Source organism: Heteronotia binoei, chromosome 6 (genome assembly GCF_032191835.1).
Source record: "Heteronotia binoei isolate CCM8104 ecotype False Entrance Well chromosome 6, APGP_CSIRO_Hbin_v1, whole genome shotgun sequence".
In the NCBI taxonomy this organism is placed as follows: Eukaryota; Metazoa; Chordata; class Lepidosauria; order Squamata; family Gekkonidae; genus Heteronotia; species Heteronotia binoei.
Window position 1 is genome coordinate 47,025,461 of NC_083228.1, and position 17,430 is coordinate 47,042,890.

The 17,430-nt window shown below is 39.6% G+C and overlaps 1 protein-coding gene across 2 annotated transcripts in view; it reads right to left on the bottom strand.

The window, feature by feature from the left end:
* The window catches only part of MGMT (O-6-methylguanine-DNA methyltransferase), a 301,096-nt gene that overhangs the window by 72,855 nt on the left and 210,811 nt on the right, over nt 1–17,430 (bottom strand). For both annotated transcript variants that reach the window (XM_060241416.1, XM_060241415.1), the window contains exon 4: nt 4,384–4,544. In XM_060241416.1, coding sequence (XP_060097399.1) covers nt 4,384–4,544 — 161 coding nt within the window. The remainder of the gene's footprint in view (nt 1–4,383; nt 4,545–17,430) is intronic.

The following is a 17,430-nucleotide window of genomic DNA, read 5'->3' on the forward strand; positions in this document are numbered from 1 at the left end:
TTCAAACAGAAACCAAGCAGCAGGTAAAGAGACAGCTTGTCCTTGCTTACTCTGCTCATTTACTTGGAGCTCTGCTGTCATTCTGAATTGCCTTTAGCCACCTCAGCTAACCAGCTTTTCTCCCGTTAAACTTTGAGATGGAGATGTGTTTCCAAAAAGTATACATGCAGGTATCACCGGAATGTGTAGAGAAATAAAATCAAGGCAAATAATTCAGAGTCTATGCCTACAAAAACAGTTGGCAGGCCACAGCACAGATGAACAGTCACAAGTGATTACAACAGCTTTTGAAGAGGAGAGTATGTAAAACAGAAAATCATTACAAACTGCAACTAACTGTGAGCTGGTTTGGGGGTGGGGATGCACACACACAAGTATACCTTTTTATATCTACTTTACCACTTCTCTGCTTTCTCTTGTTTGCTCCATGGGACATAAGAGCGTTATCCCCACATGTATAACAGAAGCCATAGAAAACCACATTGAAGATGTGTGTGGTGGAGACCACTGTCTTTACAAACTAATATCCATTCTGAAACACTATAATTTAGAAAGCTGGGTATTCCTTTATGAGCATAGAATAGGTCACAAATACCCTAGCTAGAGTCGAGGCAATAACCAGTGTCCTTCTGTATGAGTGATGGTTCCACTGTTCTGCTAAACACACATCAGTTGTCAAATACTTGGTTTCACTGAGGGCTGCCGTTCAATCTGATAATTTAATATTATGTATTTACAAGATTTGTATGCTACCTGTCTGCCCAATCAGGGGCAGTGGTAGAAGGCCAGCATTTGAGAAAAGTAAGTGAAGGACAAGAATCCTGCCATCTTAGATGCTCTGCTCATGTGAGTGTGCAGGAGTTTGCCCTTTAATTCCACAATAATCATGTGCTGGTGGAATAGATGCAGAGATAAAAGCGAAGTTCGGTGCAAGGGGAAAAAAAGCTAGCAGAGCCCCAATGGATGAGGATAATAGTCCTAGTGGACAACACAACACTGGGGACTTAAATTAAGGCACAGCAAGGTACATTTTCTCTAAATTAGAGGTTTATGCACCTTTGGCACTGTGACCTGAATGAACAACATAGCTAAGAAAAACATACGCTTCCAAAGGGTCTCATTCGAAGGTGACTGCTGCATGCTGGAGTAACAATATGGCCTGAGGGCTGCTATTAGTCACAGGCAGAGGGAAGCCTTTTTGGGCACCCAATTTTCTTTTCATTTCTTTAACAAACCAGCTGGTTTGAAAATGTACTGCTCTCATTTTACTGAGGAAGACAGCCTTAGGATATTTTCCAGTGGCTAAGCCTATAAATTCATTGACAGCAACACTGATTTCAGGATCAGTCCATTCGTCATTGAATTCAGCTTATTGGCTCATCCATTCCCTCTGTTAAAACAGATTTACAATTTCTTCTCAGATAACAGGTTCTCTTTGCTCATTTGTAGTTTAATCTTTCCTTTCTTTATGACATTGCTCTTATCTAAATGTAGTCAAGATCTCACTCCAGCAGATAGCCCGCCAACACCTTTCTGTTTGTTAGATGTGTTACCCATGCTGCTGTATAATTTCAGGCAGTAACTCACTGGAAAGAAATTCTCACTGGTTGTAACATGTAGCAAACTCTGGGTAGGTGACACCATGTATTGTTACACAGAATAGTAACTTTGCATCTAGCTTGTTCCACAGAGGTACACTGGATGTAGGAGACTACTTGCTACACTTGTATAATGAAAACATTTACACAGTATCAGGTAGGAACCACTGGGAATTCCAAGTCCAAACATTCTGCATCCCATTTGATAGGAAATCCTGTGAGTTTCTTTTAGCAATAGCAGCAGTTCATGCACACATTAATTTAGCTCTTTATGTACTCCACTTGATCTCTGCATTCCAACATATAGAAAAAGCCAATATATTTTTCATATTAATATTTAGCATTCCATATTGCTTTCCTGTTTTCAAAACACTTCATATCCACTATATTGTAGTCATTTTGTAATCATACGTGAATTGCAGATGTGGGAACTGATAGTTGAGGACAGTGTCTTAGATTCATGGCAGAGGCAAGATTTTGAGTGGGATTTCCCAATTCATAGCTCACTCTCTCACTCACCAGCTATGCGAATTTTGAAGCTATAGAGAAGCCACTACTAAAATATGACAATAAACTATTATGTCCAAACCATGAGGACTATTTATGCAGAGTTTCAGTTTAACATTACCTGTTGGTAATATAGTAAAAATAGTGTGTAGTCTAAAAGTTGTGGTGGTGTATAGCAAAACTAACACGCCCATTTCAGTATTCAGGACCTTATTATAAGTATGCTACTCTAATACATTCTGCCTCTTTCAGTCATTGTGAAATGTCTTGCTAGTAAAACCAATTATATTAAAATGTGATCTCTGTGATAACTAACAATCAAAACATATTTAAGGTATTTGTGGCCCAGCATCAAGGGGAGAGGGTGAGATGGGTACCCAAGACTGGGAGAATGTTTAAATAACTCAACCTCCCTGGAACTGACACCTTTGGGCAATCAGTTTCTGCCAACTTGGATCATTTAACCATTCTTCAGCCATGTAGGAACTGCTTGTGGATAAGTTCACTCACATGGCTGGAACAATATCAAAAGGGCATATTTAACAGCACTACATCTGATATCCCTAGAATATCAGCTAGTATAGCATAGTGATATTCCATAGATCATGGACAACCCCATTCACAATTCTCATAAACCAAAAGAGCTACTTGACAACTATATATTTTGCATACCACCCACCCCTAAATATGCAAAATGATAACATCAAACCATAATATAACCTTTTTAACTACTAAAATACCTCTAAGCATGTAAAGTTGTCTTTCCTCACTACTAGGAGTTTTGTTTTATGAGTTAGCATTCATGTTATAGCAGCGCCAGCCTCACGGCCTCACTAGATCTCTATATTTTAGTCTCTTCGGGGTATTTTACTTGTTTTGTTTGATGGGACTACAGCAGCTTTGTTTATTCTTCCCACAAAATATATAGGCTCACGAGAACTTTAACTTAAACCACAGATTTATTATAACAAAATGTCTTAAACTGGGGATATGGGAGATATTTACACAGGCTTATACTTTGTTCTGTTGTTTCAGGCTTTACATTCACTTTTTCTTTTGTTTTGCGTCTTTCACAGTTACACAGTCCACCTTTCACTCACTCTCCACCTCTAGCCAAGGTCTGGCCTCTTGGGATTGATGTGTCTAGTCTCACCCCTCGACTGGAGTCTCTCCTCTCAGCCCTTCTTGGTGTCTCAGACCCACATCCACTCCCTCAACCTCCTCACTAGATCTTTAGAGTAGTTTCCCGGTGTCTGTGACCATTCCGGTCTTAACTGACTCACACACACACAGCCCTCTTGGCTGGTTTTGTCCAGCTGGCAGTCTCTGGAAGACTTCCCCGTCTCCAGCTTCTTCACAGGATCAGCTGCCCTCTCAGCCCTTCTGGCCGGCACTAGCTGACCCTCTCAGTCTCTGTCAGGTCCCCACTGACAGACTTCTCTGACAGGCCTCCACTCTGTCAGACATCAACTGACTGAACTCCTGCCTCAGCAGTTTCTCTCACTCAACTACTTCCCTCCCTGAGAGCTCTGAGCACTTTGCCCCCACCCTCAGGTCACCTGACGCAGCCCTATGCGTCTTCAGCTTATGGTTAACCCATTGCTTTCCGTCACACATGTGTTTATTGTTTTTACTGAACTGAATTGTTATTTATATTGTTTGCTTTTATATGTTTATTTTATGTTGTTATTCACCCTGAGCCTGCATGTGGAGAGGGAGGAACATAAAACTGAATAATAAAATAAAATAATAAATAAATAGTATGCTCTATTCTACCACCTCATTCAGTTGAATGCCCCTAGTCTACCACCTCATCTAGTTGCATATGTTGATCAAGTTTCATGTACAAAACATGAGACACAAAGTTGATGTAATCAACATGGACAAGTTGTGAATATGAAAAACACAGTTTTATTTTGGTAGTAATGATGATGTTACTCTTATTTCTAAATAAACTGTGCACTGTCCTTAAACAAGGGGTTGGCGCCATGAGGAACAGTGCTCAGAAGAGCCACAAGTGGCATCTCAAAGATCCACATGTGGCTCCTGAGTCAGTGAGTATCACTTGGGTTAGAGTTTGATTTTAGGATTTGGAACACTCTAGTTCCCATTCTGCCAGGAAGCCTACCAGGTGACCTTGGTCTAGTCTCACTCACTCTCTCAGCCTAACCTACCCCATACAATAGTATGGGTAAAAAGAGAAGGACAAACTATGAACACCAACCTGATCCCTTTTGAGGAAAGGTGGAATAAAATTTTATTAGCCATATTTACAAACCTTTTTCCAAAAGTGGATGGTGGAAAGGAGGCGTTGTCAGTTTCTCCGTCATCCAGGGCTCACAGAAATAGGCCTGAAGCCAGGCAACACACTGTTTCAGAGGCTCTGTCATTTCCTCTGGGGCTTCACATACTTCACAAGAAACCAAGGATTCCACAGTGCTGGAAGAGTGATAACATTACTTTAATAAGTTTCATACTCTAACTGCAAAATAATTTTTAAAAGAATCCTTCAAAACAGTCTAACAGGATATTTATTAAAGAACCTTACACAAAGTTAATTGGTTGAATAAATGAGAATTAGCTTAAAAACAGGAACAGAAATACAGCAGCTATGTTTCCAGACAGGTGGAGAAGTCCAGGTAGTTCTTACTTATTTGTTACAGGTTTAAACCCATCAGACTTCAAAAATCTATAACTCATTGTTGATGCCTACAATAATAATAATAATTTCAAGCCTCAGAAATTTTAGAGGTCTCTTTTGTTCAACTGTAAAACAAATTTGCCAACTAAACACTTCTGAATAGCAACGGTGATAGTGCAATTCTAAGAAGAGTTACTCCAGTCTCAGCTCCTAAGGAGTAACTCTCCTTAGGATTGCACTGTAAAAGTGTTGATTATTTTATTAAGAAGAACAATTCCCACAGAAATTAAGCAAGCAAATTAGGACTTCTGTTTCCAGCAGAGTAAAAGTAGACTACTGTTGACTGAAAATGCCACAGAAGCCTAGAGAAATCTTAGAACATAAGAGAAGCCATGTTAGATCAGGCCAATGGCCCATCCAGTCCAACACTCTGTGTCACACAGTGGTAAAATTTTTTATATATACACACACTGTGGCTTATAGTAACTTAGCAACTAGTAACTGTGCCACTAGTAACTTAGAATAGCTCGACCCTATGTAGATAGGTCTTAAAATATGAACATTAAAGGGTTCAAAATATTTTCAACATCACAATTTTATATTAAAGCAGTTGAAATTTAGGGCCCTAATGAAGAACATTTCTTCTTTATCTATTTCAGCGATTTCTTAAAAGTAGTTTGACATCTTTCTGTTTCTGGATTCCCCAGTCATTTGTCCTGTATTACTACTGTCCTCTTTGTGGATATAAAACCAGTGAGATGCTAGGTTTACAAAGTGACCCATGATCATGGATGAAATATTCTTCTGTATTTCACCTTACATATCAGTTTAAATGTAACAATTCAGAATATTCTTCAGGAGGGCTTTGGCATAATTTTATATCCATAAAATATAACTTAAACTGAGATATTTGCCTACTCCTGAATTACCCAACTCATTTTTGCTGCAGAACTCTACTCCAGTGGTTTCCTAGGATTACCTACTTAATATTTGTTACAAAGGAAATTTTTATTCTATATGAAAAATGTATTACATTCAAATAAAGAGGGATTTTGTTAAAGATCCAAAAGAATGCAGGCTCTTGATCTGTCCCCTCCCTCCCCCAATTAAAGTTTACCATTACTATTTGTGTGCATTTTCTCTTTAATACAAAGACCTGAACTATTCATAATCCTTTTCACTTTCATTAAAATGAGTATGAAAAGACAGTACTCATGATAACAGTGAGGATGACAGTGGGGGCTTTCTATACTAGAATCCATAAATCCAAATCATTATCGAGTTGCAGCATAAGGTTGTTCAAAAATTCTCAGGACTTTCCCAAGTGGGCAGAACATCTAAATAATGACTTCTTGTCTTGTTGTACTGAAATCTTGGGAGAAAAAAAGGCCTCTTTACCAGCAAGCATAAAGGGCATTAACCAAATAGCAAAAGATAATCTTCACATGCCAATCATCACCTGTACTACTGCTACAGCAAAATAAGCAGAGTCAACCTTCAGCACAAATAATTTCAACCCAATCCCTATCAGCACAAACAAGGAAGTTGATCCGTTTTGGGTTCTAGAAAAATGTGATATTACAATATTGTTGTTGATAGTAGTAACACATAAGTTGACTCACAGAAAATACAAGTTCAGATTCAGGGCAAGCAAAATAAACATGTAGACAAATCCACTTTAGGGTGCGGGGAACTTTCATTCCAGTTTCCACATACAGAAGTCACACTAGCTTTTGAAAAGTACTCTCAGTTCACAAACATGAATAAAATGTACTGTAATCTGTAATCATTTAGTATTTTCCAACAGTAGCAGTGTCAGATTAAATGTCATGATTTCTGTCCACTTTGTCACTATTTGCAATAAAGTACTGGCAACACACCAATCTGGTGTGCAATACTACCCCCTCATCCTATTCAAAGTTCTCAAAGTATTAACCTACACATGAATTTATTTGGAACATTTTTTATCACATTCATATTTTTGAGAAGATATGCATTAAGATATAGTGCAACATTTTCCAAGAAATTTCAACTCTGGGCACCATTGGAAAATTCTGCCTTCCAACCACTCCAGCTTAGGGAGGTTTACATGGGAGGGTTTTTTTCCAATTCAGATATAAATTCCATATCAATATCTGGGAAAATTTGGGACCTGCATACCATTTCAGAATTCTGATTTCTTTAAAAAATCCAAAATTCCACTGTTGGAGGACTCTTTTTTTTTTTTGGAGGGAGGGGGCTGGAATTCCCATCAACCAAAAGAACCACATGATTAATGTATGCCCTGAGCACCATCTTAAATGTGTTTAAAAAATAAGTTATAAGATAACTTAATGATCAAAGTCCTACTTTTGAGCATCTAGGCTTGTCTAGAAGTTCCAATGGGAGTTTGTTTTACAGACTACTGTTCAACAGTGATATGTCCAACTCCATTACCAGCAGCATATGTTGATCTAGCTTCAAATGCACAACCCCTTCATCCATACAACCTTGGTATAATCATCATGGGTGTGTTGTGTTTCATTTAAAAAATAGAACAGTTTTATCTTGGGCAAGTAATGACAAAATTAGTCTAATTTTCTAAAGAAATTGCTACTTGCCTAGAGCATAGGGTGGGTGCTTTAAGGATTAGTTATCAGAAGAGCCAAATTACAGCTATACATGAGAAGTAGTCCACTGTATTCTTATGAAGCTATATGATAAAACTTGTATTTGGGTAGACTTCAGAGCTCCAAATTTAAAAGACATACAAATGTATTAAGCTTGATGCAGAAAGCTCTATCCTAGCCATAATTTCTACACCTAAGGCTCCAATTTCATCTCAATACAAACTCAGGCAAGACTTCTGCATTTAATGGCAAAGCCAGATAAACCTCGAGACATATGAATAAGTCCAAATGCATCAGAGAGCATATTGGGAAAGGACACACACAGTAGTTCATACAAACACTTTAAATAACCAACTATAAATGTAAAATCAATTGTACAGTAGCAGCACTATGAAGTACTATCTTGATAGATTCTCTCTAGAAAAATTGATCTCCATAATTCATAAATGTAAAAAAACAGAAGTTGCTAGACCAATAACAAGGAGAAATATTGACACATTACTTAAGCCAGGTAACTTGTATTTCAGCATGAACAGTGCTCACAGACTGCAGAATGGGAAAAAGCAGGTGCTTGGCCGTCTTCAAGTCACATCTGGTCACTAGAGTGGTGCTATGTAGAACCATCTTTAAAATGACAAAATCTCCTGACATTCCAAATTTTGAATCTGAAGTTGTAGCACCTTAGCATTCTGCTTCCCTCCACTAAAACCCCTTTACCTGAGTCCAGTTAGATTTGTATTTATTTCCACTGGCCTTCTACTTACTGTGTCCAAGTAAATTTTTGTTTGTTTTACCTAGTTATTATATCTATTTGAACATTCAACTATATGTCTAACCAACTCAGCATCAGGAAAGAGAGTGCTCTATGGTGTGTGTGAGAGAGAATATAGATAAATAAATAAGGAAGAGTTAATTATACTTCAGAGCTAGTTTTCTTTTCTTTTGCAGCTCCTCAGCCCCAGCTGAGTATATCAAGCTGTGCAGTGGCTTCCCCAAAAAACATTTTATGGCTGGTGGCAGCCAGATCCTCCCCCACCCCAGCTCTACCAGACCTTTTCCCTATACAGCAAGAGCGCTCTCCCTTAGTTTATCACATACATATGTAATATGAAACTGGCTAAATCAATCTGACATCACTTGAAACATTCTAACCGATCAACTAGTCAGGCTACGCCCTCAGTATTAGTACTTGCTCTATTTATGCCCTGCTTTTCTCTATAATGGAGACCCAAAGCAGCTTACATCATTCTCTTCTCCATTTTACCCTCAGAAAAAATCATGTGAGGTAGGTTAGGCTGAGAGGATATATCTGTCCTATAGTCACCCAGCAAGCTTCCATGATACCATGGGGATTTAACCCTTGGCCTCCCAGGTCTGACACTTTAACCACTGCAGCATGCTGGCCCTCCCTGACAGAAAGAGCTACCACCACCTAGAGACTTCCATGGATTTCTAGACACAGCACCATTCAAGCCATGTTGTATGTGGGAAGACAGATGCTTTACCGCTGGCTCCCTGGCAGAAGATAAATGTGCTCAGCGCATTTGCATTGCACAGAATCTCCTTGGTTCTCAAGGGCTCAACAGTCACTAGGACACCCATCAACAAGGCTGACAGCACTACTTTAGTGATGTTGAAGGAGCTGATGAACCTCCCTAGCCAGCAAGCCACCAATTATATCCTCCACATGCCCAATTGTTAGGGAGGGTCTCGAACACCGAGGATGGGAGACCTGTGTAATATTGCTGTAGTCACTCACATCTTTGACCTGCTGAGCTGTCCTGATGACACAGTGAAATCGTCTGGGAGGTAGGTTAGGCTGAGAGCATATATTGTCTGGGACTCATCTGGGAGCTGCGGTGCTGCAAGCTGTTTTTTCTGGTTGATCGTCTTCCTGCCTCCAGGTATGTCTTGCTTGCTAATCTCCCATGAGTGTGAAGCACAGAGACCACGAAGAAGATAGACAGGTTGCTTACCTGTAACTGTAGATCTTCGAGTGGTCATCTGTGCATTCACACTACCCACCCTCCTTCCCCACTGCTGACGGTCTCCCTCCAGTAGGGGCTTCCAGCGGTCAGGAAGGAACTGGTGGGATCCTCACGCTGGCGAGCATGCGCACTGGGATGCCTGTGCATGCCTGTTGGTGCCAAGCACAGGTACCGATTCGGGGATCGGTGCGGGCGCTCTATCCCATGTGTGTGAATGCACAGATGACCACTCGAAGATCTACAGTTACAGGTAAGCAACCTGTCTATGTATGCCATCCGGACCTGGTGACTTATTAGTTCTTAATTCGTCTATCAGTTGTAGGACCTCCTCTCTTGTCACCTCAATCTGACCCAGGTCTTTCAACACCCCTTCCAAAATTAGTGGTTCTGGAGTGGGCAAACACTTCTCGTCTTCCACAGTGAAGACGGAGGCAAAAAATGCATTCAGCTGCTCAGCCATTTTCCTATCCTCCTTCAGTAATCCTTTTACCCCTTGGTCATCCAAGGGCCCCACTGCCTCCCTGGCTAGTTTCTTGCTTCTAATATATTTGAAGAAATTTTTATTGTTGGTCTTTATATTTTTTGCAATATGCTCCTCATAGTCCCTTTTTGCCTGCCAGATCATAGTCTTGCATTTGATTTGCCACAGCCTGTGTTCCCTTTTATTAATCTCACTTGGACTAGCTTTCCACCATTTAAAGGAGTCCTTACATTTTACAGCTTCCATTACTTTGTTTGTTAACAATGCAGGCCTTTTCTTATACTTGTTTGTGCCTTTCCTAACTTGTGGTATATATTTTATTTGAGCTTCTAGGACTGTAGTTTTAAATAGCCTCCAAGCTTCCCCAAGGGTTTTGTCTGTATTTACCTTTCCTTTCAGTTTCCTCTTCACATCCCTCATCATCTCAGAGAATTTACCCCTTTTAAAGTTAAACATGGTTGTGCTGGTCTTTTGGGGCAACTCTCTATTTATACAAATGGTGAAATCAATAACATTATGGTCACTGCTCCCAATTGGTGCGATCACTTTTACATCTCTCACCAAGTCTTGGGCATTACTTAGGACCAAATCCAGGATTGCCCCACCTTTGGTAAGTTCTGAGACCATCTGCTCCATAGCACAGTCATTGAGAGCATCAAGAAACTCAATCTCTTTCTCTCGACCAGAACACATATTGACCCAATCAATCTGCGGGTAGTTAAAATCACCTATTACGGCAGTTTTTACGTTTGGCCACTATCTTTAATCCTTCGATCATATTATAATCGTCCTCTATCTTTTGATTTGGTGGGCGATAACAAACTCCCATAGTTAAATTTCCTTTTGGGCTCTCTATTTCAACCCAAAGCATTTCTAGAAGGGAATCTAATTCTCTGACCTCAGTATCATTGGATCGTATACCCTCTCTGACATACAGAGCCACCCCACCTCCAACCCTTCCCTCCCTATCCTTCCGATTTAACTTATATCCAGGATCACTGTGTCCCACTGATTCTCCTCATTCCACCAAGTTTCTGAAATTCCCACAATGTCTATGTTTTTCCCCAACACTAAACATTGCAACTCACCAATTTCACTTCGAACACTTCTAGTGTTTGTTTACAAACCTCTATAATTTCCCAGGCAAGTTAGGCCCGCAACCTTCCTCCTGCTGCCTCGAGACTTTGGCAGACACTCCATACTGTTTGTCACCATCTCAGTGGACAACTCTGATCCATTACCCGGTAGAAAAGCAACAGCTAACCCTTCATCTCTAAGAGATGAGTCATCCCAAACCAGAGACATTTTATCTCCTGTCAGCTTTCCCCCAAGATTTAGTTTAAAAACTGCTCTGCCACCTTTTTTGATTTTAAGCGCCAGCAGCCTGGTTCCATCTGGGGACAAGTGGAGATCATCTCTTTTGTACAGCTCCCGCTTGTTCCAGAAAGCATCCCAGTGCCTAACAAACTTAAACCCTTCCTCCCTACACCATTGTCTCATCCACACATTGAGACTTCTAATTTGTGCCTGTTTCTCCTGCTTTGCACGTGGAACAGGTAGCACTTCTGAGAAGGCTACCTTGGAGGTCCTGGCCTTAAGTCTCCCGCCTAGCAGCCTAAATTTTTCCTCCAGGACCTCACGACTGCATTTCCCCACATCGTTAGTGCCAACATGCACCACGACCACTGGCTCCTCCCCAGCACTGTCTATCAGCCTTTCTACTATACGCGTAATATCCTCTACCTTCACACCAGGCAGGCAAGTCACCATAAGGTCAGTATGTGGTTTTGCCACCCCGCTGTCTACTTGCCTAAGGATCGAATCACCAACTACCAAGACCCCCCCCCCCTCCCTGTCCAGGGATGGTTCCTTGGCGTGAAAGGATACCCGCTCACCAACTGAAGAAGAGGTCCCTTCTGAGAGTGCATTCCCCTTATCCTCAGCACGGTGCCCTGTTCCCTCTCGACCCTCATGCTCCCTGGCAGCAATGGGGCTGCCACATTCAGAGTGGGGCTCATCTAATATGGCTCCGAGAGTCTTCCCCGAGTGCCTAACTGACTGTCTCTGCTTCTCCAGGTCAGTCACCTCGGCCTCAAGGGTACGAACTCATTTCCTGAGGACCAGGAGCTCCTTGCATCGAGCGCACACCCAAGACTTCTGTCCTATGGGCAGATAGTCATACATGTGACACTCAGTGCAAAACACTGGAAAGCCGCCACCCCCTGCTGGCATTCTACCTTCATGATAGCCTTTTTTAAAAAAAAAATATATATACAGTCCCCTTTTAAATCCTGTTTGTTTATGTGGCTCCCCTTCTGGAGGTCAACTTACCTTATTGGGAGCACAAGGAAATTAGGGATCTGGGTTCTTGGTCCTTACAGAGCCCCCAGGCTAAGGGCCACAGCCCAAGAGCCCTTTAGCTCTCTGGCAAGGCTCAGCTTAACAATGCAAAGAGGGTTGGGAACACAGCCACTCCTAATCAATCAGCAACAATCACCTTCACCTTCACCCCACTCAACCAAACAACAGCAGTTCCCCAGCAACCACAAACTCAGAATTTTCAGCAGTCACACAAACTCAGAAATTCTCAGCAACTTCCTCAGCTGCTCACCCTTATATCAGTTATTCTCTCAGAGCTTCTCTGCTCTCCCTCAGAACTCTCTGAAATGTCAAGTGATCATTCTAGGAGAATGACAGCAGGTAGACAACTTCACCAACTTTAAGCTCCTGTGTATATTCCAGATATAAAGTATCCTGCAGACTAAAAACATGAAATGAATGACTCTTCCCATATCATACTTTAGATAGCAAAGGATTCAGGAAAAACAATATCCCTTTCAGGAAGAACAATATCAGAATCAATATTCTGATTCTGATACTTTATACATGACTAGATTTTATATAATTCTGTGTATGGCATCCTGGATTAAGGATAAGCACATTTATGACAAACAGGTATGGCACAATAGAAATGGCATATCATGAGCAAACTAAAATATTCAAGAGTTTGCTTTGTAGTGCTGAAATAGTCCACTGTTCTTTGCTGTAATGTAAGCGAAAGACCAGTTAAGCACTGAGATCCTGTCAGAGGAAAATGGACATACAACACAAAATGAATACATGAATCATATATATTATCTTCTTCAAAGGAGCTTAGGGTATTGCATATGGTCCTCATATTTTGTCCTCAGTTTGTTTCTTTTATGACACAGTTCAAAATGTTCACAAAACTTGTATCTAACACAATGAGCTATTGTCTACAAAACCTTGTGTTACAATAAATTTGTCTGCATTTAAGATGCCACAAAACTCCTTTGTGTTTTAAACTGTTAGGACTATTTGCACTGAAAGCATGAGCAAATGAAACAGGATTCTGCCATGAAACAGTATTCTACCATAGCTGAGACTTGAAAAACTATTCCCTTTTACTCTGTCTCTCTCACTAATATTTGCAGAATCAGCTGGCAAGGTTGGATAGCAAATATTATTAATGTGACTTAAAATAGAAAGATACTATATTTTTCTAAGGAGCTTCAGTAACACTTAAAATCACGACATTTATGTATTTTCTGGAAAAAAAAAACACATGTAAAGACTTCCTAACATCAGGGCTTTTTAAAATGCAGGAATGCAGAGGAAAGCAGTTCCGGTTGGCTTGATGTCAGGGGGTGTGCCTTATATGCAAATGAATTCCTGCTGGGCTTTTTCTGCCAAAAAAGCCCTGCCTAACATTATGATGTGGACATTTAAAAATATAGACGATTAACATTCCATGTGAAAACAAAAAAGAGGTTGTTACCTCAACACCTGAATGTCATTTAAATAGTCTTCTGTTGATAGATGAAGACAAAACTACCCCCAAAATTACAGATGAATTGTCTGTTCCCTAATGATTTCAAAACAATTACAGGATGCAGAGCAATCTAGTTAAATTTTATTCAAAAGCTTACTACACTTGTGTTTTCTCTTATTTTTCTATCAATGAAACCCAGGAGGCTTAAGCACAATTCATTATGTATGAGACCCAACTTACAGTGCTTGACTGTTGATTAATAGGAAAGTTTGCAGTATGTACATTTGCAACATTAGATGCATACAATATGCTAACTTATTCTTCCACTGAAGCTAATTATTTACAAAAATGACTACTTGAAACTACAATTTATTAAATGCATGCATCCAGTCTCAATTTGGCCCCAAAAGACAGTCTAGAATGAAGATCTTTTACTTGATGTGACAACTTGTGGAAACAGTGTTATTAATATTGTAAATGTGGCAAATAAAGAGTTCAGATAGCCTTATGTCGTGTTTGTTTTTCACAGCTGAATCAAAGAACAAAACAGCTTTTCCAAAGAACAGTTTAATACCCGTATGAGAGGTAATTTTTTTTTTGCCTGCTTAAATTAACTTTCTATAAACAAGATGCCTGTATATTAGCAATAAAGTTTTTTTAAACACTTCGGAGAACTGAACTAAAGGGATCCCTTTCCACACAGCCTTTCAATTATAATTTCAACTGAATTATTTTTACAGAAATTTCATACACACTTTATGCAATGTTTAGTTTGACCATTTAGCTTAGCATTGACACCAATTCTTCATAAAGTTTGCTTAAATCCCACTTATTTTTAATACAATTTAAGTGATCCAGATTTACACAGAATTATAGCAGTTCTAAATATTATAACTCATGCAGAATCAAGTGGGCATGGGTGCATGGAACATGCAAACATATGGCCACTGCCTTCAGGTAACATTGCTGACTTGAAACTATACTTATTGGTGTCTATCAAGTTCTCATCAATATGCAAATCAGGGCATATATTACACACTGGGAATTCCAAATTAAAATTCTACCTTTAGGCTATATAAAAATCTTGAAACATGATTTACCAATAATATTGATATGTTATCATGCAACTAGGGATTGCATTCATAGGACATAAGTTTTCTTTCCCAAAATGGGAGCAGTTTTCAGATAATGTGGATAGGAAACGTACCTAGATTAATTCCCATAGAAAGCATAACATCTCTCTCTCTGAAACCATCTGTGGAAGTCTTATTCCAGAGAGCATTTGATAGAGGGTGCATTGTTTTCAACAGATTTGGCTGTGTTCATTTTATTCCTGTGCATCTGTTGATCCTGTGTATTTTTATTCTTGTGTTTTGAACTATGAATTTGTAAATTGTGTTTTTTAAATTTGTGTTTTTATTTTGTTAATTGTACTATTATAATTTGTCTCTTCAAACCTTGTTTGCTGCATTGTTTACCAACTTGAGTTCAAGGAGATAAGATGGGATATAAATGTTTTAAATAAATAATATTGACTGTAGCTGCACCCATATGCTCTGTGGCTGAAGCAGGTCATGACACCAAATTTACATGCCCACCTGGATCTATGTGTCAAGAGACTGACTCCTGTTTTCATATCCCAAGGTAAAGAGGTGAATATCTATAAATTGTACCTGGAGGGGCAAAATAGATGCCGCAGCAGCTACACTGGAAGTCATTGCCACCAACAACTTTGTGTTATTAGGGTTTTGATTAGATCCAGTAGGAAAAAAAAATACTACCTGGAAAGTCTCACTAAAAATCAAGAAATCTTCATACTTATGTGGCAGGGGAGACACCTTGATCACAAAATCTTTATACATTAAAGACCAGCACAAGCCCCTTTTGCCCATAAAAGTATATGTAGCATAAACTTGCATAGTACATAAATGTAAAAATGGATAATATCTTGATGTAAATGCACATAGGCATAATCTTGGCAAGTTTTAGTCTTTAGAAGTTCCCGAACAGTTTGTCCTTACAGAATTGTATAATGTTTTCATAATTGTGCCAATGTCAGGTTTATCAAAGGCAATTAACTGTGTGAGCCATTGCTTTAGGGCAACTTTAATATGCACCCCTGATTTTACTCATTTATTTTCTCAGGCCATATCCTTCAGCATGCAAGTGTTGTCCCGATACCCAGCAATTACCATCTGGTGCTACTCTCCTGCAGCATTACCATCTTTGCTTCGGCCATCACCAAAATCCAAGGCCTATTTGGGGGGTGGGAGATGTTTAGTTAGCATAATGCATTCATTGGCATTCCCATTCTATATAGCTAAACTCTCTCATATTTAGTTATGAAAATAATATAACCTGGCCTTCTGTAATTCTTGAAGCATTTCTGAAGGAGAAAAACTGCCTAAACAAAAAGCATGTAGGAACTCTCATGAGAAGTACTGTGAGATGGCAGCAGTTACCAGAAATGAAAATACTTTTCATTCTTTACCTTGTAGATAGTGTATTCTGCTGCTACATACAGGATTCTGAAATGAATGCATTAATGGTTCTACTCACTATGATAGACCTTGAACCAAAGATGAATTTATATATGCAGGAAACTAAGGCAGCAGAATAGGCTATGCTGTTGCAGAATGTAAGTAGCACTTCATATTTTTCAGTGGTTCTTTATACTGAATTAAAACTTGCACAGTAGAGATCTACTTAGGCTAAACTATTTGTACTTGGCTGTTTTGTATGTTTATTTGCAGGGCGTTCTTTCCACGCAAAAGCATTACAAAACTGTATATCCTACACGTGACCTAAATTGATATAGTCAACTTTACTTAATTGGGATTCACCAGTTCATTCTGCTCTGTGTGATGCCCAGATCTAAGTCACAAAAGCAAAAGTTTGTACAGGCAAGTTGAAGCTGCAATGAAAGCATGACAAACAAGAGTTCCAGGTCTGGATTATAAGAAAGAATGTGAAATAAGTCAAAGAAAGGTTAGACTCTACCAGTTTTCCCACTCAATCCTGCCAGACTTGAAGAAATAAATCCATCATACTTAGCTTTTATCTACTAGGGTCCTATGTTCCTCAACAATCTTTTTGGTGACCTGAACGTCAATTTCTGTGTTCTAAAATATAGGCATCCACATTATCCACAGATGGAATTTTATTGAGAAATAGTTATATTAATTATAGACACAGAATTTGTTGAGAATGGTTCCACAAAGGCAGTACTCATGGCCAAACCCATTAGCTTTAGGGAAGTGACCTTTGTCACAGACTTGCTATTAGACTAACCCCTGAGTCTCATGCTAATATTCTGAATTAGGGTTGCCAAGTCCAATTCAAGAAATATCTGTGGACTTTGGGAGTGGAGCCAGGAGACTTTGGGGGTGGAGCCAATAGCAAGGTTGTGACAGGCATAATTGAACTCCAAAGGGAGTTCTGATAGGGTTGCTAAATCTGTGTCAGAAAATAAATGGGGACTTTGGGGGTGGAGCCAGGAGACTTTCACATTCCCTAAAATAAATAAGTAAAAAAACCAGCAGTGCAGTTCCCTGGAATACAGTGTTCATTTCCTCACCTCAACCAGCTGCACCTTCTCTCTCTCTCTCTCTCTCTCTCTCACAGAGAGAGAGAGAGAGAGAGAGAGAGAGAGAGAGCGAGAGAGGTCAAAATAAAGTTTGCAATCCCACTCTTGTGTGGTCTCACTGGGTAATTTACTCATGAGTTGCTGAAGTTCCAAATTCTAAAGAATAACACAAGGAAACAAAAGGTTCTAGTTTACCCTTTCCTGTGCAAACGGCCTCTGAGACGATT